General features: G+C 56.7%; 2 protein-coding genes across 2 annotated transcripts in view; both read left to right on the plus strand.

Annotated features, from left to right (window-relative positions):
• Nucleotides 1–3,241: 3,241 nt before the first annotated feature.
• Nucleotides 3,242–16,935, plus strand: LOC134525285 (CCN family member 2-like). The gene is made up of 5 exons (XM_063356023.1): nt 3,242–3,432; nt 8,680–8,893; nt 13,477–13,728; nt 14,146–14,354; nt 14,560–16,935. Exons 1-5 carry the CDS (start codon nt 3,370–3,372, stop codon nt 14,869–14,871), a joined length of 1,050 nt encoding a protein of 349 aa, XP_063212093.1. The 5' UTR covers nt 3,242–3,369; the 3' UTR covers nt 14,872–16,935.
• Nucleotides 16,936–18,378: 1,443 nt separating this feature from the next.
• EPB41 (erythrocyte membrane protein band 4.1) overlaps nt 18,379–25,825 on the plus strand; it is a 98,552-nt gene continuing 91,105 nt past the window's right edge. Inside the window, exon 1 of the mRNA XM_063355605.1 lies at nt 18,379–18,520. The gene's annotated coding sequence lies outside the window, so the exon portion shown is untranslated. The remainder of the gene's footprint in view (nt 18,521–25,825) is intronic.

Here is a 25,825-nt window from a genome sequence, read left to right on the forward strand (position 1 = left end):
TTGTTCTTTTATTAGTAATATATCGCAGATGGAGAGATCAACGGTGTCACTTATGTCTTGCAGCCTTGTATCATCATCACCTTGAACCTCACCATCTCTGCTGGGCCAAATTTATGTTTAATATAATTCCAGCAGGCTCATAAAGTTAAGAGTGCCAGCTTAGAGTCATTGCCTGTCAACGGTGACTTTTGCTAAGACTGGTGAGCTGTGAGAATGGAAACCTTCCCGTGAGGAGCAGTCCTGAGAGCCACCAGCGTGTCCTGGGCACGACTGAGCAGCTCTGAGACAGGGGACAACTTCGAAGTCACTGGGGACCGGGTGACCACGATTCCCCTTACCATGCTGCTCGTACCGCCTTTTTATTTTGGCTTCTGCAGGGAGAGATCACACTGAGCCAAAAAACTGTGTGTGTGCTTGCCTTAATTTTATTCTTTAGCCTTACATGATTTTTAGCAATTATCTAAATGTCTTCTCTTTCTAATTACTGTAAATTCAGGAAAGCCACTGGTTGGGATGGTGAGTGAACCCAGAAGAACGTAACAAGGTGAATTTAACACCCACTATTCTTTGCTTGGGGGAGATTTTAAGCAGGGTTGACATCTTTATGCCTTCAGTTGAGGCAGCTCAGGCCAAAAGGAGAGATGCAAATTGGCGTTAACTTGGGTGTTTCCTCCCTTTGATCATTCTGAGTCACTCAACCTTCATGTTCTTCTCTTGCTTCTTGGCAAGTGGCATGTCCGGTGGGGTGAACAGTTCAGCTGCGAGCATTAGGGGTAGTTTTGGTTGTCGCAGCGCCCTAAGGAAATCTTGGACTGTAGGTGCAGGGAGCTCCCAAAATCTGGGAATCTCCAGCTGACACTTGTCCTTCACGTCCTGCTGCTCCTCTACTTTCTTTGAGCTTATGGTAAAAAGGTGCCTTTGTGGCAGACCTGCTCGGAGAGGCTCTGAGAGGCAGAGTGGGCTCCTCTGTCCCAGCAACCCGCATTCGGAGGGTTCATCACTGCTCCTGCCACTTTGCAGTGAAGATACTGGTGCGAGGTGTTGGTTCTGTCACCCAGGAAAGGGGCCAGAGTGGACCCAGACGCTCGTCTCTTGGCGAGGCAGGGGGGAGAGCTGGCTGGCCATGGCAGAGCTAAGGTGGCTCAAAGGATGAGCAGGATTGCAATTTGGTACGTTTTCCTTCTGCCGCTGTTCTGGGAAGATGAAAGCATTCAGGTGGATGATGCTGAGCAGCTGGGTAAAGATGTTTTATAATCGAATTATTCTTTATTTTTGTTGTAGGTTGAAAACTTAATCAGCCATCGTAATGCGGGTTTAGTGCTGAATATGCCCCACAAAGCTCCTGACAGGTGAGTGAGTGCAGTGATTTTGGTTCAGCAGTTCATTCGAGGTCATGCAGCAGGCTAAAAGAAATTCTGAGAGTAGAATTTGGAAGATCACGGCTCAAGGTGCCATGGACAAGGAGCAGTGTATGAATCGAGCCACACATTACACGCCGTCCTTTTAAAAAGGCACAAACTTAACACCTTCAAACGCCCCATATGGCTTGAAATTCAACTGCGGTTTATATTCTTGCTGTGTGAGCAAATGAGAACAGAGGTGTGTAGCACTTTATCCCTGTCTTATTTACGAGCAGTGGGAGAATGTCCTGTGAAATGTGAGCAGCTAATTTTAGGCGACAACATAGTTTAAGATGCCAAGCCTTCCAAAAGGGGAAGGAATGTATATCCAGCTAGACTGCCTTTAGTTCCGAGCTGCTCTAGGGCACTGGATGTTTATGCCACCTTCAGTACATTAAATCTTTTGTGTGGAGACATAATCCTTTGTTGTGACATTAGTAGAGGTAGCTGTTACGGAAATGATTGTGAAATCTCTCGTCTTATTGAAGAGGAGAAGAAGGAGGTGAATCTGCGGTGGTTTGCACTGTGCTAATGCTCGCCAGCCCCAAATCCCAAGGGGCTTTCCAAGCGCTAATTTAATTACAAGTCGGAGTTGTGTGTTTTCAGCAGTGGACAAACAGCCGCATAGCGAGTGTGGAGGCTGATCTGGTGTTGCAGAGGGACCTGAAAGGACCTGAGTAAAATGCAGGGCTTGATTCCCAGCTAAGGTGCCCTACGCTTGGAGGCAGGAGGGAAGGAGGCTGATTTTAAACGACCCGCTACACACTCCCTCTATTTTTCTTCGTCTTCTGTCCTACTGCCCAGCACGGTCTGCTGGGATGTGGTGGGACTGTATGGCACAGGCCATTCTGCGTGTGCTCCTGCCCCCTGCTTTATGTTGGCCCAGAGTAAGTACACAGATCTTGCACCACCTCTCCCCTGAAAAGATCCTGGACTCAAAGGCACAGCTCCATCTTTTTAAGGCCACTTCATGTGCAGCACAGAGGGTTCCTGTCTGGTACCCAACCTGCTCTGTCACACCCCAGGCCAGCGAGGACTAAGAGTGCCCTCTGCTGCACTCCTTCTCCTCATCTTCCCATGGCAGCGGTCCGCTTGCTGTTTGGGAATAAACAAAATAACTCTTTTAATACACAAAACAACTCTTTCATATTCTAAAGGTCTTTTTGTGTGGGCTGCGCAGAAACTTGGTTCTGTAGTTCAGCAGCAAAGAGAAACGATCATGCCCTGAGATAAAAATCTGTGATATCCTGCATCAATCCCCAGGCGCAAATAAAGCACTACAGGAAACTCTTGTCCTTTATCAATAACCTTCACCCCGTAGCTTTTCGTTGCCTCGTAAAACAAGCAGCTCCTCGTTGCAGGAGTTCAGACAGCAGTTTTTATACTCCTGAAACTTTCAATTCTCGGAGCTGTCAGCCTCCAGCGCTGGTGATGCACGGTCAGTTCTGGTACCTCATTGCACCCAGCAGCGCTGAACTTTCCATCTCTCCCTCCCCTTCAAAGGAAAAACATTGAGCACCACAAAGCTCTGCTTATTTAAGTCCTCAGCTCTGGCAGCCAAAAAGGAATGGCTGTAGGTAGGGAAAGGGGGGTTGTGTCAAGAAAGCTGTCCCAGGCTTCATACTTTCGGAGTTAAAAAGAGGAAAAAATTAAAAAATAATAATCCTGCTTTTACTGGGATTTGATTCACCCACGTGGAAAGTAACCAAGCTGCAGGCTGCGCCGGCAGCCCTGTAACCACCAGGGCCACAGGAATCTGCTCATGTTCCCTGGAATTTGGACATTTTTTTTGTTGCACCCATTTCAGCTTGCTTTCCAGATTGTCACTCAAGTGCGGGGCACGCCCCCTCCAGGAGGCTATTTAAAGAGGAACTGATGAGCAACTTTCTCTGAAGAGAGAGGAGAAACTCTGAAGGAGAAGGAGTGAGTCAGTCGGCAGCCTGAACCCTCTCCCTTCCCTTTACTGGGGATGTCTGGCACCTTGGGGACAATGACCTGGACCCTGTTCCTCCTCCTCCTTGCACCTGGCTGGGTATGTATTGCACCGCAGCGGCTCCCATCGCTGGCTGGGCATTGCAGCTTCTCGCTTTGATGCATGCGAATGCTTTAGGCTGAATAATTCTTCCCAGCTGCCACCTGCCTCCGAAGGTTTCCGAGAGGAGGTTGGCTGTTAGCAGAGCAATGCAAATGCGCTGTGTAACTAAAACCGTGCTCGGAGCTGCACCGTGCCTAACGCCTGTCACCTGCGGATCTCGGAGCTCTTGGCAAATGTGAATGGATTTTGTTCCACTCTCGTGAGCTAGAAGCCAGCCCTGGTTTGAAAGGGGGAAGAAGAGAACAGAGAGAGATGAAGTCACTGAGTTTATGTCACTGCAATGAATAAAAGTCTCATATCCCAGTTCCTTACCGTCACCATCCTTCCCCAGTTGCCACTAAATCCATCCATGTGTTCCCAAAAACGGTGGTCCCGAGGGGGGAAATTAGACTGCAGCCTCTCCAGAGCAGGATTTGTGCCTGGTTTTGTGGTAATACAAGCGCTTGATAAAGCATCTGATTCTGCTTAGGACTTTTTGTGTGCTATTGCAGTGCCAGTAATAGCAGGGACGTTGCCGCAGTTATTAGTGTATCTAAATTGCCGTAAGTGCCTTTTGGATCGGTGAAGAAAGCAGGTTCCCAGAGCCGCTGTGCCTTGCACGGCTTACTGTGCTTATAGATGCAATGAACTTTGGGTTGATAAGGTCTGTTTGATTGCTCCCGGCAGCACCCAGCGTGTGCCAGCCCTTTTCCTGCCAGGAAAGGTGTCCTGTGCACCTCATGCCACTGCGATCTAAGGGTAATTCCTGCAATTTGGGATGGTCGTTCCTGATTCTTGCACTGCCCCAGCTTCGGCAGCATCATATTGGTCCTATAAATGCCAGCAGCGAATCCCACCGCTGTGACACTTGTTACTCTGAAATGATGTAATTTTCCCTAAACCTGCCGACTGCCTTGCAAACGTGACTTTTGCTTTTCTTTGAGCTCCGAGAGTGATGTTTAGTGGATCGAGCAAGGAAACAAGAGCTGTTGCTCCTGAATCTGCCTCCTGTGTTGTTCAGAGGTGAGAGGAGAAGCAGGATTGCTGGCAGTGATGTTTAGCTCTGCCAGGCTCAGCCTGGGCAAGTCTCCGAGCCTCCGCTCTGCCTGGGAGATGCGGGTACTGGTTCTTGTCTCTCGTAATCGGCTGTTTTACAATGTGCTGCAGCAACCCGGGGAAGGTGCCTTGAGAGCCTGTGATGGAGGGAGAGCAGGTATTATCCATGACAGTTTGGTGTTTGGAGTGTGCGAATAGCTGTGTTTTGACTGCTTTACCTGCTGCCAGTCTTAGAGCATGAAGGAGAACCAGTTACGTGTTTGTTATGTTAGTGTTTGGTACGTGTTTGTTATATTACAAATATATGTTTGCAAACAGCTAGCCCAGCTTCAAAACGCTCCTTTCCCAGCCCTTTGAATGCACTCATGAGCCCAAATGCATTTGAAAAATCCCTTTTAATTTGGCCCTCATCGCTGGTTCCCTGGGCTCACGTGGACGTTGACTGATGAGGAATGGTAAGTCCTGACGATGCCACAGAACTGCTGGTGGGAGCTCGTGTCCCCCAACTTGTGCCTTCCTGAGGGCGTAGGGGGAAGAGTTTTTATGTGAGTAGGAAGCAGGAGGAACATTCTCACTTTTTCTTTCCCCCCCAGGTAACTGGGTTCGGTGCTGGCAGTTGGGAGGAAGCTTGTTCTGGCTTGTCAGCTGAGCAGATGGGACCTGGGAGTCAGTGGTGGAGAACAGGAGCGGAGCAGAGGCAAGGGAATCCTCGAGTCAGGGTGGTTCTACTTCTGCTGTGGCTGGGCCATTGCTCGGGGCTCCTGGGGGCGGCAGAGTCACACACGGCGTTTGTGATGGATATCAGAGCTGCCAGCAAAGCCAGGAGCAGGGAGAGCCGATATTCCAAGCGTTAGCACTTTCTTAAATCTATAGCCTTCATCTCCAGTCCTGGTTCTGTTCTGCTGCTCTCGAAGTTCAGAGAAGGGCGCTGCTGCCCCGTCAGAAACACAGTCAAGGCTATAGTCAACATGAAGTTAGGATCCTGCTCAGTGAAGGTAAAAGTGTCATTTTGGGGACAGACCCTTCTGCAGAGCGGAAGAAAGTTAAATGTTCTCTAAGCTGAATCCCTCTGCGCCTGGGTCGGAGGCACGTTATGTGGAAGTGCTGGTCTTTGTGGGACGTACGGGCCTGTAGCAAAGCCCTGAATGCGAGTCCTTGCCGTTCTTTGGGACAGTTTGGGCAGTTGCCACGCTGTACTGAAACACCTCCTAGAAGCAGTCCTAAAATAATGCAGCGTGGAGGGTACGCCATGCCAATCCTATACAATCTATTATTTAGCCTATTTGAAATTGCTGTGAGAGCAAATTCAGTCACGGAGAACTCTAGGAAGTTGGTTCAAGGTTGACTTTCTACCGGCTGTTCCCAACTCGAGCAGTTCCCCTCACCAGCCAGTCATTCCGTGCTCACTGTTAAGTGTGCATGAGCCAAAAAAGATTTCAGCCCATTCTCTCCTCTCCTGGGCTCGTGAGAGGAGCTAGAGGAATAAATAGCACGAGCTGACTTCGCTCGGTAATAAAACGAGCGAACGGGAGCCCCAGCACACCCCGGGGCCTGGTGGACTGGGTGAAGGAAAGGCATGTCTGAGCTGACTGATTGGAAAAATCTCGAATTATTGGAGAGAGCCCTGCAAATCCCGATGAATCGGGCTTTTTAAGCCGTGCTTGTGCTCACAGGTGGGGGAAATGAGGCACGGCAGAGGTAGGGGTGCAGAGTCACCCCGCAGGTCTCCGATACGTCGGAATCTAGATGTTCTTGTGCTGAAAAGCAGCTGTAATGTGATGAGGAAGCGGAGCTGACTGTAAACAGAAGGTAAAACCAGGTGGTCTAGTTTCTTTGGGTGAGTTATTAAAGGAAATAAACAGCACCAACAATGATTAATGAAGGCAAGAAAGAAAACTCGGTTGGGTTTAATTCCTTTGCGTCCTCTGTTATCCTGAGAGAGATTGTTTTGGTTTGTTTTTCAGTAGGAGAGCTATTTTGAGAGCGTTTCTTTATATGGCCTGTGGCTGACACTGCATTGGAAAATGCTTGTTGTCATTATTTTTTTTTTTTAAGTGCATGGATTGCATCTTAATATAGGCCCTGTGTTAGAAATGCTTTGCCTCTTTTATGATCTCATGTACCCCCCACCCACTCATCCCTGGTTGAATAACACGTCCTTTTGGCAGCCGCAGCGGTTGCATCCATGAAAAACAGTAGGAAAGCGTTTCTGTATTTTTAGTGTCTTTTAATGCACTTCAGCAGGCGGGAAGAGATCCCTGGGACACGCCAGCTCCCAGCCGGTGGCTTGAAGGCCGCTGTCTCAGAACAGCTGGGCCACAGGCGGGAGAGGCTTCTTTCCAAAATACTTTGCGCGAGGTGTTTTCAAGGAGAATTACGCTGATTCCCGCTGAGCAGGGTGAGACGGGGAGGGCTTGCGAGCTAAGGTTTAGACTGATCCCTGTCCTGCACCATGCCGCGCCGATTGTTACAGAAATACGAAGCAGTTGGCATCTTCTGACCCCACGTGAGCTCAAGGCAGAGCAGCTGTTTTGAGCAACAGTCAAAACAGCTGGAAAAGTTTTACTACTGTTATTGGTGACAAACACAATATCCAAGGAAGCTGTTTCACAAGTGAGGGCTGGATGGGATATAACAAGTGCAAACAGAGCTGCGGCAGGATATTTTTTTGGCCTCTATTCCAGGTGTTCCTCCCTCCCGCCGCCCCCCAGGCTCTTCCTGGCTGCTGCAGCCCCTCTCCCTGGGTGGCAGTGGCCGGGTCTGGCAGCGGAGCTGTGAGGGGTCGGTCCTGGAGGGTGCTTTCCTCCTCTTCACCCCAGTGCAGGATCCCAAAGTGTTTTGGTGGCATCATCTACCCGCAGGGGTTGCGTCAGCCCCGCGGCAGCGCTGCCCTGGGGCGGGAGCTGCCCCGTGTTCATGCAGCATCTGAGCACTGCAAATGGGGGGCTCTTGCATCCCTCTGAACCGCCTGGAGAATTTTAGTGGGCGGAAGCTGAACAGCAAACCAGGCTGGAGTTAGCACACCGACGTTTCTGAGGAGATATCAGAGGATCTTTCCAGACCCTTTCACAGTTGTGCTTTGACATCTTGCCCAAATCTGGGCACATCCACAGCTGAGTCTCGTGTATCCGCCCCAAGCTGATTCAGGACAAGGATGCCACAGACTGAGTTACTGGAGCGTCCTGGTTTTTCTGGAGAAGGTGTAACCCTCCTTCAGACGTAGCCTTGTCTCTGTTTAGCATCTGAAGCGGCATAAAAGCCAAGGATGGGTTTCAAAAGGTGGCCAACACTTCTGAAATGCTGCCAGGCTGCTGAGATTAGACATTGGGAAGAAGTTTTTTCCACTGAGGCTGGTGAGACACTGGCCCAGGTTGCCCAGAGAGGGGGTGGAGGCCCCATCCCTGGAGACATTCAAGGCCAGGCTGGATGAGGCTCTGAGCAACCTGCTCTAGTTACAGATGTCCCTGCTGACTGCAGGGGGTTGGACTGGGTGACCTTTAGAGGGCCCTTCCAACCCAACACAGTCTATGGTTCTGTGATTCACAAGGTCCTGAGAAAGGTTGGTTACACTGCATTCCCTGGAAAGGGGAGAAGAGAGGGCCCATCTCTGGGAATAACAAATACGGTGTGAGATCCAGGAGACAAAATGGGACTCAGGAGCCTTTGGGTCAGTTTGCAGCGCTGGCTGACTTCAGGCAGGTCCTTTCGCTACATGCCTCACTTTTTCCGTTTTTGGACAGTGTCTGATGACGCGGCTGCAGAGTGCGTTGGTGTTTTCTCCTGAGCAGTGCTATGTAAGAGCTGGGAATTGCTTACTGTTAATAATTACTATTTTATTGCTTCCAGGGAAGTGGGGCCTGAGCTGTGCCTGGGACTCCAAGCTACTGCTTGTCCTGTTTGTTTTGGCCCTGCTTCCCAGAGGCATCTCTTTTTTTTCCCCTTGAGCTCCAGATGAGTTAGAGATGGGAAAAAGCTGAGTCTTGCGCGTCCACGCGCCTCCTCTGCAGCGGGGCCCTCCGGCGGAGGGCGAAGTGGGTCTTCCCTCCTCTTGGTGGGGTGTCTGTGCTTGAAGCAGAATCTTGTTTTTCATTTCTCTGCCCACCTGGCTTGCGGGAGACTCATTTTCTCCGTGGTTTGTCTGCCCTCCAGGTAGAACCGCAGGCCTGCACGTATCCATGCCAGTGTCCCTCCCAGCCTCTGCAATGCCCCGCTGGCACCAGCCAGGTGTTGGATGCCTGTGGTTGCTGCAAGGTGTGTGCCAGGCAGCTCGGCGAGCTGTGTTCCCTGCAGAAACCCTGTGATCATCACAAGGGACTCTACTGCGACTTCTCCAAAATCCACAGAGGCAGCGGGATCTGCTTAGGTGAGAGCTGTATGTTCTGTTATTGTGCGGTTTTCTGGTGGCCCCTTCAGCCCTCTGCAGCCTGCAGACCTCCCAGAAAACCTGCGGCATCGTCAGAATTTCCTCTGGAGCTTCATCCAGCGTCATGTCGCGAGATCTGTGCCAGCCCCTGCGAGCCAACAGATCCACTGGTACCGATACACACGCAGCCTGCTTCCTCCTGCAGTGAAGGATGTTCCCAAAGGCATGAGTCGGGGTTTGGGGCTCTCCTTTGTTCCCGTGATGTTGTTAGGTGACGTCCTCCAGCCCTGTAGTGCCCGTGGGTAAATGTCAGCAATCTGGACTTTGACTGGCAAGTACAGTTGCTTGGAAAAATCTCACCCCAAATCTCCCTGCCTTGCACTGGAGATCGGCATTTTGCACCCGAGTGCTTACGTGCAAGAGGCAGAGCGTGTTTCTGGCTTCAGCACGTGGGTGGAAAGAGCTGAACGGCTTGTTTGCAAAATAGCGTGTGTGTAAGAACATGAGAATTACTGAGCCAGGTAAATACAAATGCAGACCTGTTTTCTCTCCTGGTGCCTCTTGGCAGCCAGGAAAGAAAACTCTTTTTGATTTTTTTTTTTGTTTTGTTTAGTAGCTATTTTTAAAGCGTGTAAAAATTATTTTAGTGTAGAGGGGGAAAAAGAAAGTATTTCCTCAGTCTCCTGTTCTTTGTTTAAAAACAAGACTCCTCTGCCCTTGTCTCTGCCAAGAGCTGACCATTTATTTTTTTTTTAATTCAAGCTTTTCAAAACAGTCAGGAAGACCTGAGGGCTGGAAAGCTGGTGTGAACGCTTTGGGAATTGTTCAGCCACTGCACGAGGCACCTCTGGAACCACTCGCACCACCCCAAGACAGGGACGTTCTGGGTAGAACTGCACCATTTTGCAGTGCCAGGATCACATACAATTTCTTTTTTTTACTCTAAATAATAAATTTAACTTGTAGAGGGTGTTTCCCCCTTTCTTTTGAGAAGTTTTTATAAGTTACTTAATTTTCCTTCCCCAGTTACTGTGATCTTTAGAAGCCGCGTGAGCTCCCTGGTACTTTCTGTAGGCATTGATAGACCCGAGAGCTGATGATTGAAGCTTAATAAGGTAAACGTAGGCGTAATAACTTCCAGCGGGTGTAAGCTGTAAACTGCCTAATTAAGACTGGAAATGAGGTGTATGTTTGTAGAGTAAAGGTAGCTGAATCCCTGGAACAATTTACTCAGGAGCGCGGAGGAGTCGCCATCTCACAGACTTCGCACGAAGACTGGAAACTTTCTCAAGGAAGTGCTTCGTATGCACCGTGACGTTTGGGTTTGATCCAAAGATTTTGGAGTGAGAGTCCCTGCTCTGTAGAAAATCAGACTCGAAGACCACAACCGTCCTTCCTGCCTTTAAATGAGAAATTAAGTTTTCTGTGGCAAAAATCCCGGATGAACGTAGATCAGGATATCTCCCTAAACTGGATGGAGGATTTGGGACCTCACATCCTTGGGTGGTACCTTTGTGATGTCCGCACTGATCTCTTGGGAGATGGGGGGTTTTGGAGGCAGCGAAGGAAGCCGAAGGTGGAGTGATGAACCGAATGAAGGGAAAGATCTGTGTTTGTGACTAGAGAAGACGGGACTTAGAGAGATCCAAAAAAGACAGATGTGGTGGGAGCAGAAAGGAGCAGGGTGGTGGTCAGGTGTGATGGGAAAAGCTTCTAGGTTGGGTACCAGCCTGAAGGCCATCTCAGAAGAGGCAGGGAGGGAACCATCGGAGTGAAAATTGCTGTACATCTGTTTAGTTTTATCACAGTATGGAGCACATCACGTGTTGCAGAGGAATTCATCCCTTCCTGCAGAGACCTCGGAGTAACATGAGCCAGCAATGTGTGCTTGCAGGCCAGAAGGCCCATTGCATCCTGGGCTGCATCAAAATAACCGTGGCCAGCAGATCCAGAGAGGTGATTCTGCCCCTCTGCTCTGCTCTGGGGAGACCCCACCTGGAGTCCTGTGTCCGGCTCTGGAGCCCTCAGCACAAGAAGGACACGGAGCTGTTGGAGCGGGGCCAGAGGAGGCCACAAAGATGATCCGAGGGCTGGAGTCCCTCTGCTGTGAGGACAGGCTGAGAGAGCTGGGGGCGTTCAGCCTGGAGAAGAGAAGGCTCCGGGGAGACCTTCCAGCCCCTTCCAGTCCCTGAAGGGGCTCCAGGAAAGCTGGGGAGGGGCTGTTTGCAAGGGCATGGAGTGACAGGACGAGGGGCAATGGTTTAAACTAGAGCAGGGCAGGGTTAGATCAGCCATTGGGAAGAAGTTCTTTCCACTGAGGCTGGTGAGACACTGGCCCAGGTTGCCCAGAGAGGGGGTGGAGGCCCCATCCCTGGAGACATTCAAGGCCAGGCTGGATGAGGCTCTGAGCAACCTGCTCTAGTTACAGATGTCCCTGCTGACTGCAGGGGGTTGGACGAGATGGCCTTTAGAGGGCCCTTCCAACCCAACACCGTCTATGGTTCTATCAGAAAGGTAGAGATGATCCTGTAGAAGGTCTAGAGCGGGAGAGCCTGAGGGTGGTGGGTGGCTGGGTGGGTGCAGGGAGCTGAGCTGTGGCCAGCGGAGTGACTCACTTGAGCTCTGCCACACTCCCTGCAGAAAAGGGCAAAAGTCTCCTTGCCTGGGCTCGGCGTTTGGAGGCGGGAGGTGGCGGCGATGCCAAGCGGAGCTGGTAAATAAAGAGTCCTCTCACTCCGCCGGCGCAATCCGTTTGGGTGCTTTAATTGGATCAGGTCAAGGGGAAAGTGAGGTCATGGTAGGGTAATGGAAGGGCACGACGAAACGATTGAGTTTTGAAAACACAATAAAAGCCCGGAGCGGGCTGCCGTTCCTTGGGTGGGGAGGAGCGCTGCCGAGGGAACAGCACGATCAGTTCATCGGGAAGGGAGAGGGCTGAAAAACAGTGAAAGAGGGTTTAAAAATAAGTATGAATGGTTGTGTAGAGGCAGAGTGGATGGCTTCCACTTTGATGGAAAAAGTGAGGGGTTTGAAACTTCTAAGTAGGAGCAACAGGAGTATTTTTATCCCGGTGGCATTGAGAAGAGTTGCAAGTTGAGATCCAGCTCTGGTTAGGAACACGGCATGAGCAGCCCGGAAGGATTTGTGTCCCCTCGAGGACTAGGTGGGATGGAAAGAGGTTCTTGCTCCTTCTTTGGTCCAAACACTTTGTGTCTGAGACAACATTCCGCGGGCAAACGGGACTAAGGGGAAAATAGATCAGGTTTCCTGGTAAGCTTCCGCAAGCAGCCAAGAATCCTTCATTTTGGTAACTTCCCAATAGAGGTTTGCATGGATTTTTTTTGTTTTTTTAAGGGTCAGGATTGCAGAAAACAGCAGCTGAGGAGAAGTGTCCAAAAGCAGGATTTCTGTCCTGTGAACAGCTCTTGGGATTTCAACATTTCATTTCAGGCTGAAAGAAAAAAAAAATTTAAAAAAAAAACCCCTCAAACCTTTCCATGAGTTATTCAGAATACTCGTTTGGCTGTGTCAAAACTTTCCACTTGCGTTGTATCAAAATGGTTCATCTTGATTTTTATAGTATCTAAAATAATTACCCGAGCGAAATGCTTCCCCCTGTGGATACTGTCCAACAAGCATTTTGGTCGGGCTGTTGTGAGAGCACGAGGGAAATCGTTGATAGCGAATTGAAATGCTTCCGTTATTTCTCACTGAAAACGTTCCTGACATCGATCCGCGTCTGCAAAACTCGTCATCAAATGAGAGTTTTCTGCTGGAAAACTGACCCCGGGAAAATTTTGGCTAATTGAGATGTAAGAACTCACGAGCGTTGCTCGCACCCGCAGGCTGAATGTCGCTCCTGTGTGTCAGATATTGCCACGTTTCCCTTTTTCCTCATTTAAGTTGTGTTGGGAAGGAGTGAAGGACTCGTAGGAGGGTTGGAGACGAGAGATCGGGAGATCAGAACAGAGAGAAATAGCAAAAGTTGTGGCTGGAAGGAAGAAGAGATGGATGCATCACAGAGGAGCCAAAAAGGTCATAAACCCAAAGTGTTATTTTCCTTTTTGCAGGTACCTTTAGACATGTGGGGAACCGGCGGCTCTTAGGGGAACGTTGCCTTTTGGTCTCCTAGGAGTAAGGAGGATGGAAGCAGGGAAGCGGCTGGCTCACCCGTGGTGTCGGGAATGCATCTTGCACAGCACCACTGACGGGGGCACTCTCTGCGCCGGACGGGCAACCACTCTCCGGCTGGAGAACGGGCTGTTCGGGAGCTGTAACGACACAGTTCCCACTCAGAACCTCGTCCAAGTGGAGATTTTTTTTTTTTTCCTAGAGAACTTTGGGAGGTCTGGCACAGCTGGAGGCAACTTCCAAATACCCATGTCGGGAATAGCCTTGGGTCCAGGGAGCCAAATATGAAATGTGCCAACTTCTGCTGCATCCAGCACTGGGATGGCAGAGCAGGGGAGAGTCCGCGCGTGGGCGCTTGTCCCCCACCGGGAGCCCTGTCACCCCCTGAGGCAGTGACCGTGCTGCCAGCCCTGCACCGTCTGCTCAGCTTCTCCTCTTCCCCCTTCCCACAGCTCACGAGGGAGCCACTTGTGACCTGCTGGGCAAGATCTACCACAACGGGGAGAGCTTCCAGCCCACCTGCAAGTTGCAGTGCATCTGCATGGACGGGGCCATCGGCTGCATCCCCCTCTGCTCCGACGACCTGCGGCTGCCATCCCCCGAGTGCCCCAACCCCCGGCGGGTGAAGTTTCGCAATAAGTGCTGCGAAGAGTGGATCTGCGAGGAGGGCGGTGAGGAAAACCGCTTCGAAACGGCCATGGCGGGTGAGTGGTGGGCAGAGGGGACAGGGCCGGGAGCTGTTTGGTTGGGGGATGGGGGTGGATCCAAACTGCCTTTGGACTGGGAGCCCTAAGTCACATCTGGTTGGAACTGGTGGTGGCTCTCACTTTGTGCACCCTCGTGTGAGCACCGAGCGTTGAACACCATTAAGGTGAGACCTTTGTGATGCTGCGGGGAGGTTCGCATCCCATCGGATATCACAGCAGAACTGGCTGGAGCTGGGTCTGCGGTAGGAAATGGCCCCGTGTCCTCCTCCTGCTGGGAGGCTGAGTAGCCCACGGGATGGATCAGACCTTTGCTACTGTTCCTGAAGAGTCAGACCGAGTTGGGAGCAGCCGTGGAGCTGCCACACTTTGGCCCAAGCCCTGAACCTTGCCTTGTGTCTCTTCCGCGCGGCTCAGTTTTCAGGGAGGATCCAGCACGCAAGCCGGAGCTGAATAACCTGCAGGAGAACTGCTTGGTGCAGACCACCGAGTGGAGCGCGTGCTCCAAGAGCTGCGGCATGGGCATCTCTGCCCGGGTCACCAACGACAACCCCCAGTGCCGCCTGGAGAAGGAGACTCGGCTCTGCATGGTCCGTCCCTGCGACTTCCCCATGGAGAAAACCAAGGTACTGGGGCTTGGGGAGAGGGGACACGACACCGGGAGTGCCAGGGACAACCCAGTTAGGTACGTGTCGGGGATGAGCCTGTCTCACAGGGTTTGCTCCGTGCTTCCGCTTTTTCTGTGTCCTACTGCCCAGTGATGAAGATGGAGCGCAGGGCGAGGTGGACCTTTCTGTCCTGTCCTTGTTAACCCATCTGCTCTCTCCCTAGAAGGGGAAGAAGTGTGTGCGGACCCCAAAGCCACGCCAGAGCCTCCACTTTGAGTTTTCGGGCTGCACCAGCACCCATTCCTACCGGCCCAAGTTCTGCGGCAGCTGCACCGACGGCCGCTGCTGCACCCCGTACGTCACCAGCACCGTGGAGGTGGAGTTCCGCTGCCCCGAGGGGGACTTCTTCCAGCGGAAGATGATGTTCATCAAGATGTGCTCCTGCCACTACGACTGCCCCCGAGACAACGACATCTTCCTGGCCACGTATCACCGGAGGATGATTGGAGACCACGTCAAGACAGAGAGGCAGTAGCCCTCTCCGTGCCAGATCCACGGGCCAAGGTGTCAAGAGGGCTCTGCAGCGCTTTCGTGGCTGTGTCCCAGGACGATGCAGCCTCTTCCCCCTCTGTGAGGGGCTGTGCTCTTCAGAACAGCACCGTTCGCCACCAGTGGTCCCAGTGGCCTTGCCAACAAGCCGGGGTGCAGGGGGGAACAGCCCCATCTGCCCCAGGCTCCTGACCCTCACCCGCGGTGGTGCAACGGTCAGCGAAGGAACCAGAAACAGGCTTGAGCTGCAGACTTGATCCATGTTCCCGCTGACCAGACGGGAGAGTGGATCAAAGCCGCGTGGCTCCAGCCTGTCTCCAGCTGAGAGCACAGTGGCTACGAGTCCCTGTGGCCACTGGCCTGCCAAAACCACATGGAGAACCCAGAGCAGGAGAGAGGGGAAGCCCAGGAGGCCGGAGCTCTGCAGCCGCTTCCCAGCAGAGCGGGGCTCCGCTGCGTGTGGATGCAAACCTCGGTGAGGAAAGCGGTCCTGGCCCCGTGCTGGGCTCCTGCTGAGCTGTTCAATTATTTTTTGGCTAATTGGATCCAAGAAGTTGGCAAAAGCTCTTCCCCATCCTCGTGCCCACCTTTCACCCTCCCCACGTGCTTTCCCGTCAGCGGCTTTATTCCAGACCACTTGGCTCCTGGAGAGCAGGAGCATCTCTTCGGTGACCCGTTCTCTGCGGCAGCTCAGAGCTGGGCTGTCTTTTTTTTTCCCCCGTTAAATTCCTTTCGGCCTGGTGTGCCAGGGAGGGTGACAGCGAAGACAAGGAAATAGCGAGTTGTGTGGTGTCACTGCGGGAGACGGAGCCCCCTGCAGAAGATCTGAGCCCAGGAAGGGGGTTCTTGATAGTGGAAAGGATCCGGCCAGGCTGTCGCTTTGCCTCGGGTTCCCTGGGGCCTCTTCCAGACCCGAGGGGCTCTTCCAGCGTGAACTGGGGGTGAGCCAGGCTGAAACCTGTCCCCTGTGGTGCTGCTCCTGGCAGTTCGTAGCGCCGGGATGTCCTTTTGTCCCTTTGGGTAACGTCTTCAGAAACGGCTCCGGGGTGGGAGAGGGGCTGGACCCACTGTCTCACACATCCACGGTGGGGCTGCAGCTTCGGGGTCTTTGCTGGTGGGTCGTGGGTTGGAGGGACGCGGCTCGGCTCGGGTCTCCATCACTGCCAAGAAAAACGCCCGGATTTGTAACTGGAGCGGCTCCGGAGTGACCGAGGCAGCGGCACGGAGAGCTGCGTGGTACCGGGTTCTCCAGCGGTGGGGTTCCCTTCTTCCCCGAGCAGAGTCCCTCTGCCCTTAAGGACGTGCCGGTTGCCGGCCCGTAGCTCCGGGAGAGGCCACCAGCCCAGGAGCCCACCCGTAAGCCCCCAGCCCGGCTGGCGCAGCAGCGGTGCAGCCCCCACCTCGGCAGCTCCCTGAAGCCTTATCAGTTGTGTTTAGTCTCTGCCGATTTTGGCAGAAACATCCAGGTAAAGGCCCGATCTGGTCCCTTAAACCCTTCCTGCCTTTCACGGCTGGAAATCCCGGTGAATTCCTGTCCCAGCCGGGCAGGAGCAGGGGCCACCCTGCAGCATCCAGGCTTTACCCCACTGCAGCTCCCACCCCGAAGCCGAAGGGACCTCCTGGTGCCGGAGGACGATCCCAGCCCTCGATAAACGCTGTCCCGCGGCCCCTGACGCCGCAGAAACACCCGCTCGGTGCCGATCCCGTCTCAGCCCCTCTTTCCTTGCTCTCTCAGCCTGCGGAAGCTCATGAGCCTTCAGCCTCCTGTGCCCTGTAATCAATTTGAACTGTAAATAATTTATCTGATGTTGTTTCCGTTGGTTTTTTTAAGGGCCTTTGTACAGTTCCTGTACCCTGGTTTCAGCCCAGCCTCGCTCGGGGCCTCTTCTCCCCCTGCCCCCGGCTCTGCTCTGAGCTTTTCTCCTGCCGTTTGCCCGGCTTCCCAGTGTCAAACGACGCCGAGGTCGCACTTTACTCCACGCTAATAAATATCTCTTTTATTTTTTACATCCCTGGCAGCATCCCTCTGTGCGAGGCTCCTGCTCCGGCCTTTGCCCAGTGCCACCGGCTCGCTGGGACCGGTGCTGGGACACCCTGCAAACGCGGGGGCTGGGTGGGGAGGGGAAGGGGGTCCCGTTCTCCCTCCCGAATGGCAGCGGGGCGGGTGTCGCACGGGCACCTCTGCAGCCCACAGACCTCGCCTCCTGCCCTGGGGACACACACACACACACACACACACACACACGCAAAAGCGGAGCACCCCCCCCCCTCCCCCCAGCCCCCCCCGCCTGCTTAAGGACCCAGGAGTCCTTAATACCCGGTTATAAATAACCGCGGGAGCAGATGTGAGCGGGAGTCGGTGATAACGGGGCCAGAACGCGAGGGGCTTTGCGGTGGCTTAACGGCTTACGGACTCATCCCCCCTCGTCCCCTGAGCCAGCAGCTCCCCCCTCTCCCGGCGCCGCCGGGGGGGCCACGGGCTCTTCCTCCCCCCCCCCCCCCAAATCATCCTCCTTCCCCCAAAAACCTTCCTCTTGTCCCCCAAACCCTTCCTCCTCCCCTGGGGCGAGGCAGGGGGTGGGGGGACGTGCCCCGTCCCTCTCTGGAGGCTGGGGAGGCCGCGGGAGGGGACAGGGTGACGGTCCTCGCCAGTGTCCCCAGGGCGGTGGCCGTTAGGTGGCACCAGGCGCCTCCCTTGGGGGACACCCTGTCCCCAAGGCGGTGTGCCGTGGGGCCACCGGGGCAGCACCCACCTCCCCCAGCCCGGCCCCGGGCCACAACCGTCACCCTGGGGCCACCACTGCCACCTCAGGGCCACCGCCGTCACCTCGGGGCCACTTCCACCACCCCGGGGCCACCACCGCCCCCCTGGGGCCACTGCCGTCACCCTGGGGCCACCTCCGTGACCGAATTCCATCCCGCCGCCCCCTCCGTGCCCGTCCCGGCCCCCGGGGAGCCCCGCTCCCCCCTTATCGCCCGCGGCCGCCGCCTGCGCAGCCCCGATAGCCCGGGCGTGGCCCCGCCGGGACCCGGGGGGGTCCGGCCCGGCCTCGGACCCCCCCGCCCTTATCAGCCCCGGCCACGCCGCAGCCCCTCCGGGGCGAGGGCAGGACGGGGGGTCCCCCGGGGCAGGACGGGCTTTTTGCCCTAAGGAAAGGTTAAAACCAAAAGGCTAAAAAAAAGGAGGCGGGTGAAAATGAGCATAAAAATCTATAAAAGACCCGATTCTGCCGGTTTTTGGGGGGGGTATCTGCGGCTCCGCCCGGCGGCAGCGCGAACCCCGGCCCGGGGGTCTTGGGGAAGCCCCCGCGGCACTTTCTCCTTATATGGGGTGGTGACGTCACGGCGGCGCCGGGAGGTCACGCGCCCCCACGCCGCGTGGGGGCGGGGTCTCCCGGCCCCGCCCCTTCGCCCCCTCATGACGCCCCCCGTCACCTGTCGGCCCCGCCCACTGCAGCGTCGCGCGCCGCCCGGCCCCGCCCCCCCCCCGCGCGCGCTGACGGGCGGCGGCGGCGGCGGCCAGTGGGGGCGGGGGGCTGGGCGGGGCCAGCGCGCTGACGTCACGAGGTGGGGCGGGGCCCCGCGGTGCAGGTGGAGGCAGCGCGGTGCGGAGCGGAGCGGCGGCCCCGGGCCGGGTACGCGGGGGGCTGCGGGGGGGTGCTGGGGCGGTTTTGGGGATCACGGGGGATCTGGGGGCCCTATGGCAGGGTCCCCATGGCGGGGTCAGGCTGGTTATGGGGCTGGGGAGGCTAAAGGGGGGGCTGGGGTGCGCTGGGGGGGCCACAGTGGGGTTAGGGGGGTTATGGGGGGATTTGGGGCTCCCTGGGGGGGCCCCTAGTGGGTCAGTCCGGTTATGGGGTGGGGGTTATAGGGGGGTTTGGGGTACAGGGGGTCAGGCTGGTGATGGGTGGGGGGTTATAGTGAGTTTGGGGTGCTCTGGGGGCGCGGGGGCGGTCAGGCTGGTGATGGGGGGGGGGCGCTAGGGAGGGACGCAGAGTGCTGTGGGGGGGGGGGGAACCACAGTGGGGCTGGTCTGGGAGAGCCGGGGAGACCCGTAGAGGTCAAGGAAGATGTTGGGTGCTCTGGGGTCTGGGGGGGTCAAGCTGGGTGTGGGGGACCCTCAGGGAGTGAGGTGTGGGGTAGGGGGGTTATGGAGAAACAGGGAGTGTTCTGGGGTGGGGGGAGACCAGGGAGATGCCGCAGTGGGGCAGAAGGGGGGTTGCGGTGTGGGGGGCCCCCAGTGGGGTCAGGCTGGGTGTGGGGGGAATGGGGCGCTGCGGGGCTGCACAGGGACCCCGAGTGGGGTTGGGGGGGGTGTGGGGCAGAGGGGAGGGTGTGGGGTGAGGAGGGTGGGGTGCTCGGGGGGGGCCTTCAGTAAGCTGAGGCTTGGGAGGTGGATGGGACGTGGGGGCCCTGCCCCACGGGGGGCTGCCAGCCCCGGGAATGGGGTGTTCCCCCCCCCCCCCCATAGTGGTGTTCCTGTGGAGGGGACTCGGGTCCCCCCACCGCCATCCCGGTGACAGCGTGGTTGTCCCTCCCTGGGAGGTGGCAGCTCCCGCGGTGGCACCTGGGTCCTGCTCTGATTCCCCGGCGGCGTTTGGTGCCCACTGGGGTTGTGCCTGAGCCGCAGCCCGGGGGCTGGGGGCGGCCGCGCTCCTTCCCCTCTCCCCACGACGCCGTCTGCGCCCGCTGAGACGGTTCCCGAAGCCGGTGGTGGCGGCGGTGGCCGAGCTGCGGAGCGCCGGGAGCCGTCTCCTCCTCCTCCTCCCGTCGATACCCGTCCCGGCGCGGATCGATGCCGCGCTCAACCGAGCAGCGCTAAAACCTCGCCATCGACTTTCCATGCCGTTCCCCCATTTCGCGGCGGCGGGAGCGGGGGATTTCTCTCCCAACATCCCCTTTTAGACGGGGGCTCTTGGCGCTGATGTGGCCACCACAGCAGCGTGCGGCGGGACGTGGTGGTTCCTGCAATCTCTTCCCTTCCTGAGTTTCACCCTCCTGCAGCCATAGTGGGACGAGGGGTGGGTGAACCTGCCCCCACATCTGTGCCGTGGGCTGCGCCGGGGGGGATTCTGCCTTCCCCACTTCCCGGTGGGCTCGGCAGGTGCCGCGGGGTCCGAGCCACCGGCCGGAGCGGCAGGGGACAGTGGCTATCTTTAGGGCTGTGTTGCAATGGAGGGGTGTGTCTTGGCTCGGTGCTGCCGGCAGCCACCTCCTCGCCCGAGGGTTGACTTACGCTGAGGCTCCCGCGTGGGGGAAAAACCAACATTCGCTCTGCGGTTTGCAGGAGCCGGGTATCGGGGTGCCCCGTCCTCCCCGGGTTCCCCAGCGGGGCTGTGGGGCTGAAGTGTGGGTCCGTGTTGGCAGCCAGCTCGGGCGGGCGGTGGGCAGGGGCTGACGGCCGGCGATGGACACCCTGCGCGGGGTCAGGCCGTGCACAGCGGGGAGGGGATTTGGCGCGGGGGGTACCAACAGCCCCCCAGCACCATCGCCTGGCAGCGGGACCGGGTGAGCCAGAGCAAATGGCTGGAGATGGGGAAGTGGGAGGGAATCTCTGCTGCCCCGGGGGAGAGGAGCCGCCTTGGGGTGCGGGAGCAAGTTAGATTCTTGCAAGGTGCACCCCAAAACCCTCCCCATCCCTCTCTGCTCCCTTCCCGAGGCTTTAACGAAGGCACGGATGCGGTTCCGGGAGAGCCAAGGTCTGGGCTGCTAACGGCAGCGCGGGTTCCCCTCCGTGTCCTCGTTCTGCCGGAGTAACCCGGTTAGTCTGTGGGAGGAACGTGCACCCGCGCCAGAGCTCCGGGTGCCGTGGGACTGAGGTTCGGCTTAATCCTCCCTCCGCAGCCGTCGCCCTGCTCGTGCGAAATGTGGGTGACGCAGCTGCGCCGTGCCCGTCCTCGAAAGGAGGCGGCCAAAACTTGCGGAGCAGTTTGCGTCCCCCCAGGTGCACGGCTCCCCTCGGAGCGTCGGGGCGCGCGTAGACGTGGGTCTCCCCCAGCTCGCGGCGGCGCTGGCAGCCCCTCCTGTTCCTCGCCCCAAGCGGGGCACGTGCCGCTTCTGCGTGTCGCGATGGTAACGGCGAGTCAGCGGCAGCAAAAAGTTCCTCCCTGCATCCAACCGTGTCCCCGCCGTCGCGCTCAAGCTGTTCTGCGGGCGGCGGGGGCCTCCCCCGTCCCTTCCCTTGGCTTTGCCTGGCGCGGAAGGGAAACTTCGGGCCTTCTCCGGAGGGTTTGAAACGCTGCCGAGGAGAGAAAGTGCCTTCTCATCGGCGGCGGTGCTGCTCTGGCGAGGCTGTCTCCTCCCGACGCGCAGCCTGGCAGCTGCCGGAATTGCCTGCAGCCGCATCTCTCCGCACCGCGGGGTCCTTTTCGCAGCCGCCGGTGGGTGAAGACGGCTCGGAGGGTAAGCACAACGTCGGCTGTTCTCTGAGCGTGGGGCCTTGGAGGATATATCACTAATTTAATATATAACGGAGCTTTTTCTGAGCCCCATCCGCAGCCGTGCCCTGGGGAGGAGAGCAGGCTGCAGGTCCCTGCCCCGGGGGGCAGATATCCTCCCTTCTGTCCCCAGCGGCGTTTTACCTTTGCTGCCTGTTCCCAGCTGCGGGAAGAGGCTCAGGGCGCTGGTGGCTGGAAGTTGGGGGTCAAAATTGTCTCTTGGCCACGCTGGGTGCTGCGGGTTGGAGGTGCGGGAGCTCTGGGGTGCGGTTCGGGTGGTGGGGATGGACTCGCCCACAGATTCCTCTTTGAAGGCGCTGCCCGGGAAGGATCTGGGTGTTTCGGTTGTCCCTTTTACGTGTTTTTCTCCGCCTAGGGATTTGTGCGAGCTCTGCGTCAGGCTCACGGGGAGGTGTTGTGGCCGGCTCCCCGTGCTTAGCCTGGGACCAGCGCCGGGTGCGGGACCACAGATGACCCCCCCTGAGCTGTCTCCCACGCTGGATGCTCCACCGAGGCTGTGGTGGTTCGGCCCATGGCTCTGGGGGTCCCTTACACCACGAGCAGCGGGGCCGTGCCGTGCCATCCCGGCTGGGCTGGTGGGGGCAGCCGGGGGGGCTCGGTGGGGCTGGTGGGGTCCGTCCGAAGCGGCCGGCCCGTCTGCGGCTTCTCCCCGCTAGAGGCTGCTGATGAACAGAGCATTTTTCTTTCCCTGGCTCTGACGGAGCAGCGGGGTCTTGAATTCACAGGGCTGAGCATCCCGGCCGGAGATTTTTCCTGCTGATTCACCCTGGAGACAGCAGCGAGATTCCGCCGGCAGCAGCCGGGTTCAGGGGGCACATCTGCTCCCCTGCCAGGCCCACAATACATCTCCCCACTTCGTTAGGTCTTAATTAGGCAAATACACCGGCACCGTGTGCGAGGCCATTGCCAGGGGACACGGATCGTGCGCCGTACTGGGGATGCCGGCTCCCATCCCGCCTGCCTCCGGGGTGCCGACGGGGTTTTTCCAGCCGGGAGCTGAATGCGGGATGAGTTTAGCCTCTCCTATCGTATTCCCGGAGGATGCGTGTGCAGCGATAACCGCTTCATCCCTCCGGCGTCTCCCAACTGGCAGAAAAGCCAAGGATTAGTTAAGCGATGGAAAGGGATACTGCGCCGCCGGGCACGGGAAAGCCGCCTTGTAGACACAAAGGAGACTCTTCTCCTACAGCCTGGGCACCTGGAAACCAAACCCAGACCCCGGGAAGCTGATGAATCCCATAACGATTCGCTGTCGAACGCAAGGTTTTCGTGGTAATCGCTGCAGCGGAAGGTGGTTGGGAAGGAATTTGTGGCGTTGCACAAGGCCTTGGCGAAGTGCGGGCGCTGCCGGGAGGGCAACGCGGTGCCAGCTGGCTCCGGCGCCGAGCAGCCAGCGCGGCTTCCCCGACAATGGCAGAGCGGCGCTTTACATAATCCGGGACTTGCAAAACAAGCTCGAAGGTCTGGAAAATCCTCCCAGTATTGTTTGCGCTCAAAGTTTGAGCTGAATTTCCAGGTTCGATCTGCGGGTCTGGTTTTTTGTTTTGGGAGCGCAGTGTTGGGGGGGGGGGCGGGGAATGCACTTTGCACAGAGAAAAGGGCGTTTGTGGGGTTTAATCCACGCCTGCTCCTTAGATGAAACTATTTTTTTTTTTTTTTTTGTGGTTCACAAGAGGTTTTGAGCAGCTGCTCGCAGCTTTATAGGGCTGCGGAGGACTCTTCGTCTATCCAATTAGCATGGTTTGTCTCTGGTCCCCCTCCTGATGCCCCCCCCCCAGGATAAATCCTGAAATACCAGCCGGGCGGGCACGGGGCGCCGTGGGCAGCGCACGCAGGCACCAGCTGGGCTCCCGGCCCCGGGGGCTGCTCAGGGGCAGAAAATACCAGGTCAAAATGGCTTTGTGTTGTCTGAGCCTCGCGCGAGTCGGCCCCCGCTGCTCCGGGGAGGCTCTAAAGCTGCCTCTCGCCTGCAGATTTTTAGGAGGAGAGGCTGGAAGGGAGCTTGGGTCATCTTGTTTTGCTGTGCCTCTTAGCCAGAGGCGTGTGGTGCTGCTTCCCGCAGCTCGGGGGTTTGGAGGCGGCGGGGAAAACGCAGCCGGGAGGATGCTGAGGGTGTCGGGAACCACCCCAGCCCCGCACCGGCCGCCGGGCTCAACGGCGGCGAGTTCCCTGGCCCCGAGAAGTGTTTTGGGCTGTGTTTTGGGGTGTGGGGCCTTGCTTTTCCATTTCCTCATGCCCAAGCCTTTTGCCAACGCAACTAAAGCCACCGACGCCCCGCGCGCTGCTCAATTAAACGAACGAATCCTGTTAAAATGTTCTCCTGTTCGCAAATAGGTGACTCAGAAACCGGCCTCCTCCTGCTCTTCCCGGTAGCGAGGAATGAGGTTAAGTTCTTTCTGGTCCACTTAATGTCAGGCAAGTTTTGGCACCCTGGTAAGCAGCGAAAGGGGAGGAGGAGGAAGCCCGGCCCGACAGCACAAATACATCCTCTTATTCGAGGCTCTTCGAGCTCCTTTCATGTAGGTAATTACATCTGGCCACGCTTGACCTGAGCTGGATTTGAACAAGGGGGTGCGAGGCGTGACGTGTGCCGGGAGCCTTCGGAATGACCGAGCGCCGGCGTTGAAGCAATCTTGTCGGTGCTGCAGACAAGCCAGCGCATCCCAGCGACGGGGCGGGAGACGCTGGGAAGCTCCGAGCTCGCTTCCAGCTTGGAGAAGCCGGGGTCGGTGCCCAAGCTCTGCTTGGCCTGGGTGGGAGCCCGGGGAGGGGGACATGGGGGACTGATGCCTTGAAGCATCACCGTAGCTGGGGCGTTAACGCAGCTGATGCATTACAGCATTTCTCATGCTGTACGTGACCTCCGCGAGCTGATGATCCCTGCGTGGTTGCCGTCCCCTGATGGTTTAGCCGCTTGCCAGACAGCACCAGCCTTTAAAGGGCTTGTATTTCTCTATCCGCTCTCCAAAAACCCTCGGAGATGGGATAAGCTGTTTGTGGGCACTCCAAAACTTGAGGGAGGCTCCTTCTCTGCGTTGAGGGTCTGTATCAAACAGGAACGGCACCGAGTCGCCTCCCTGCGTCCGCGCGAGCTCCAGCGCTGAGCCTGGGAGCGATGGGGGGCAGATGGCGGCCCGGCCCGGAGCCACGTTGGGCTGTAACGTGACTTTCTCCGTCTGCATTGATGTTGCGCTGGGGAACGCCTGTGTCTGACGTGGAGGTGAACCTCTCCTGTGTGGTGGGGATCGGCCCCGGCCAATCTGCGGCTGCGAGGAGCCTGCCCGCGGGCTGGCAGATGGGGTCAGCGCCGCGCGGGGATTTCCTGGGATGCGGAGTGGAGGTTTTTAATAGCAAATGGGGTCGTCCGTATTGTCGCATGGCTTGAAACCCGTCCCTTAAAAATACCAACTGGCAGCTGAGATGTGACTGAGCTAGAGAAGTCCACTCTTTTTAGAGTTTCCCCCCGTTTCTGAGTAAAAATAAAGGAAAGTTTAAACCTACACTTAGGTGATGCTGACATGCTCGGGGTGCAGTTCTCTGGCATGAATTGCCCATAAGGCCCGGCCTGTCTCAGGAAGGTCGCTCATCCCCACGTGACGGTCCGATCCTTCCCGGTGTGCTGTGCTGTGTCGGATCCTGTGCCTCAGCCGGGTGCCAAGACTTCAGCCTTCTCGGAAAGGCAGCGGGGGCCGGTGTGGGTGTCCCTCGCTGCCCGCTGCCAGCCCACGAGTGCCCGGTGCCTTGTGAGCAGCGCTCGGAGGTGTCGGGGCAGTGCCTGGAGTTGCAGATGGCTCGTGCTGGGGTTGCGGCGCTGTTTGATCCATCCGAGCTGCCTTTCGGTGGGAAAACGCAAGATATCCAAGCGCGGAATTGATCTGTGCTGGTGGCCAGGCTTTTTCCTGATGTCACTTTTTTTTTCCGACTGCTGCAGGAGGAGGCAGATGTGGTTGCGGCAGCTGCCTGGTTCCGTCAGTTTGTGTCTTGCCTCCCCCTACAAACTGCCTTCAAACTTCTTGGCTTTCTGGCCCCCCCCGTTCTGGTCGATACGAGGCTGTTATCGGAGCTCAGCAAACCGTGCTGATCGCATCCAAGCGCCCTACCTCAAACCACCTGGCAGCGCTGGGCTGGATGCAGAAGCTCATTTGCACGGGGCGGTTAATTCTCTGTACGTTTTAATCTCCGCGACCATCTGTGTTCTTGCCTGGGCTGGGGAGACAGGAACTCTTGGGATTTATTCCAGGAGGTGAACGGGGAGAGGACTGCTTATTCTGTGTCTGCTGAAAACTGCCCCGGGTCAAAGCAGGACAGCCTCATTAGCTCCGGGAACAGTTGTTCCTGCATCTTCGGGCAAGGAGGCTCGACGACACGTCAGCTCTATGCTGGAGACACGTCCTGAAAAGCTGCAAGGAGAGGGAAGGGGCAAAAGGCATTTGCTGAAAACGGGGACCTCTCTGAAAGCTTTCCAGCATAGAAACCCCAACA

The sequence above is a fragment of the Chroicocephalus ridibundus genome, chromosome 19, assembly GCF_963924245.1.
Source record: "Chroicocephalus ridibundus chromosome 19, bChrRid1.1, whole genome shotgun sequence".
Taxonomy (NCBI): Eukaryota; Metazoa; Chordata; class Aves; order Charadriiformes; family Laridae; genus Chroicocephalus; species Chroicocephalus ridibundus.

Coding starts and splice junctions, on each gene's coding strand:
- LOC134525285 (XM_063356023.1), top strand. CDS start 3,370: ATGTCTGGCACCTTGGGGACAATGACCTGGACCCTGTTCCTCCTCCTC. Junction 3,433..8,679: donor TCCTCCTTGCACCTGGCTGG/GTATGTATTGCA, acceptor TCTGCCCTCCAG/GTAGAACCGCAGGCCTGCAC. Junction 13,729..14,145: donor CTTCGAAACGGCCATGGCGG/GTGAGTGGTGGG, acceptor CGCGCGGCTCAG/TTTTCAGGGAGGATCCAGCA.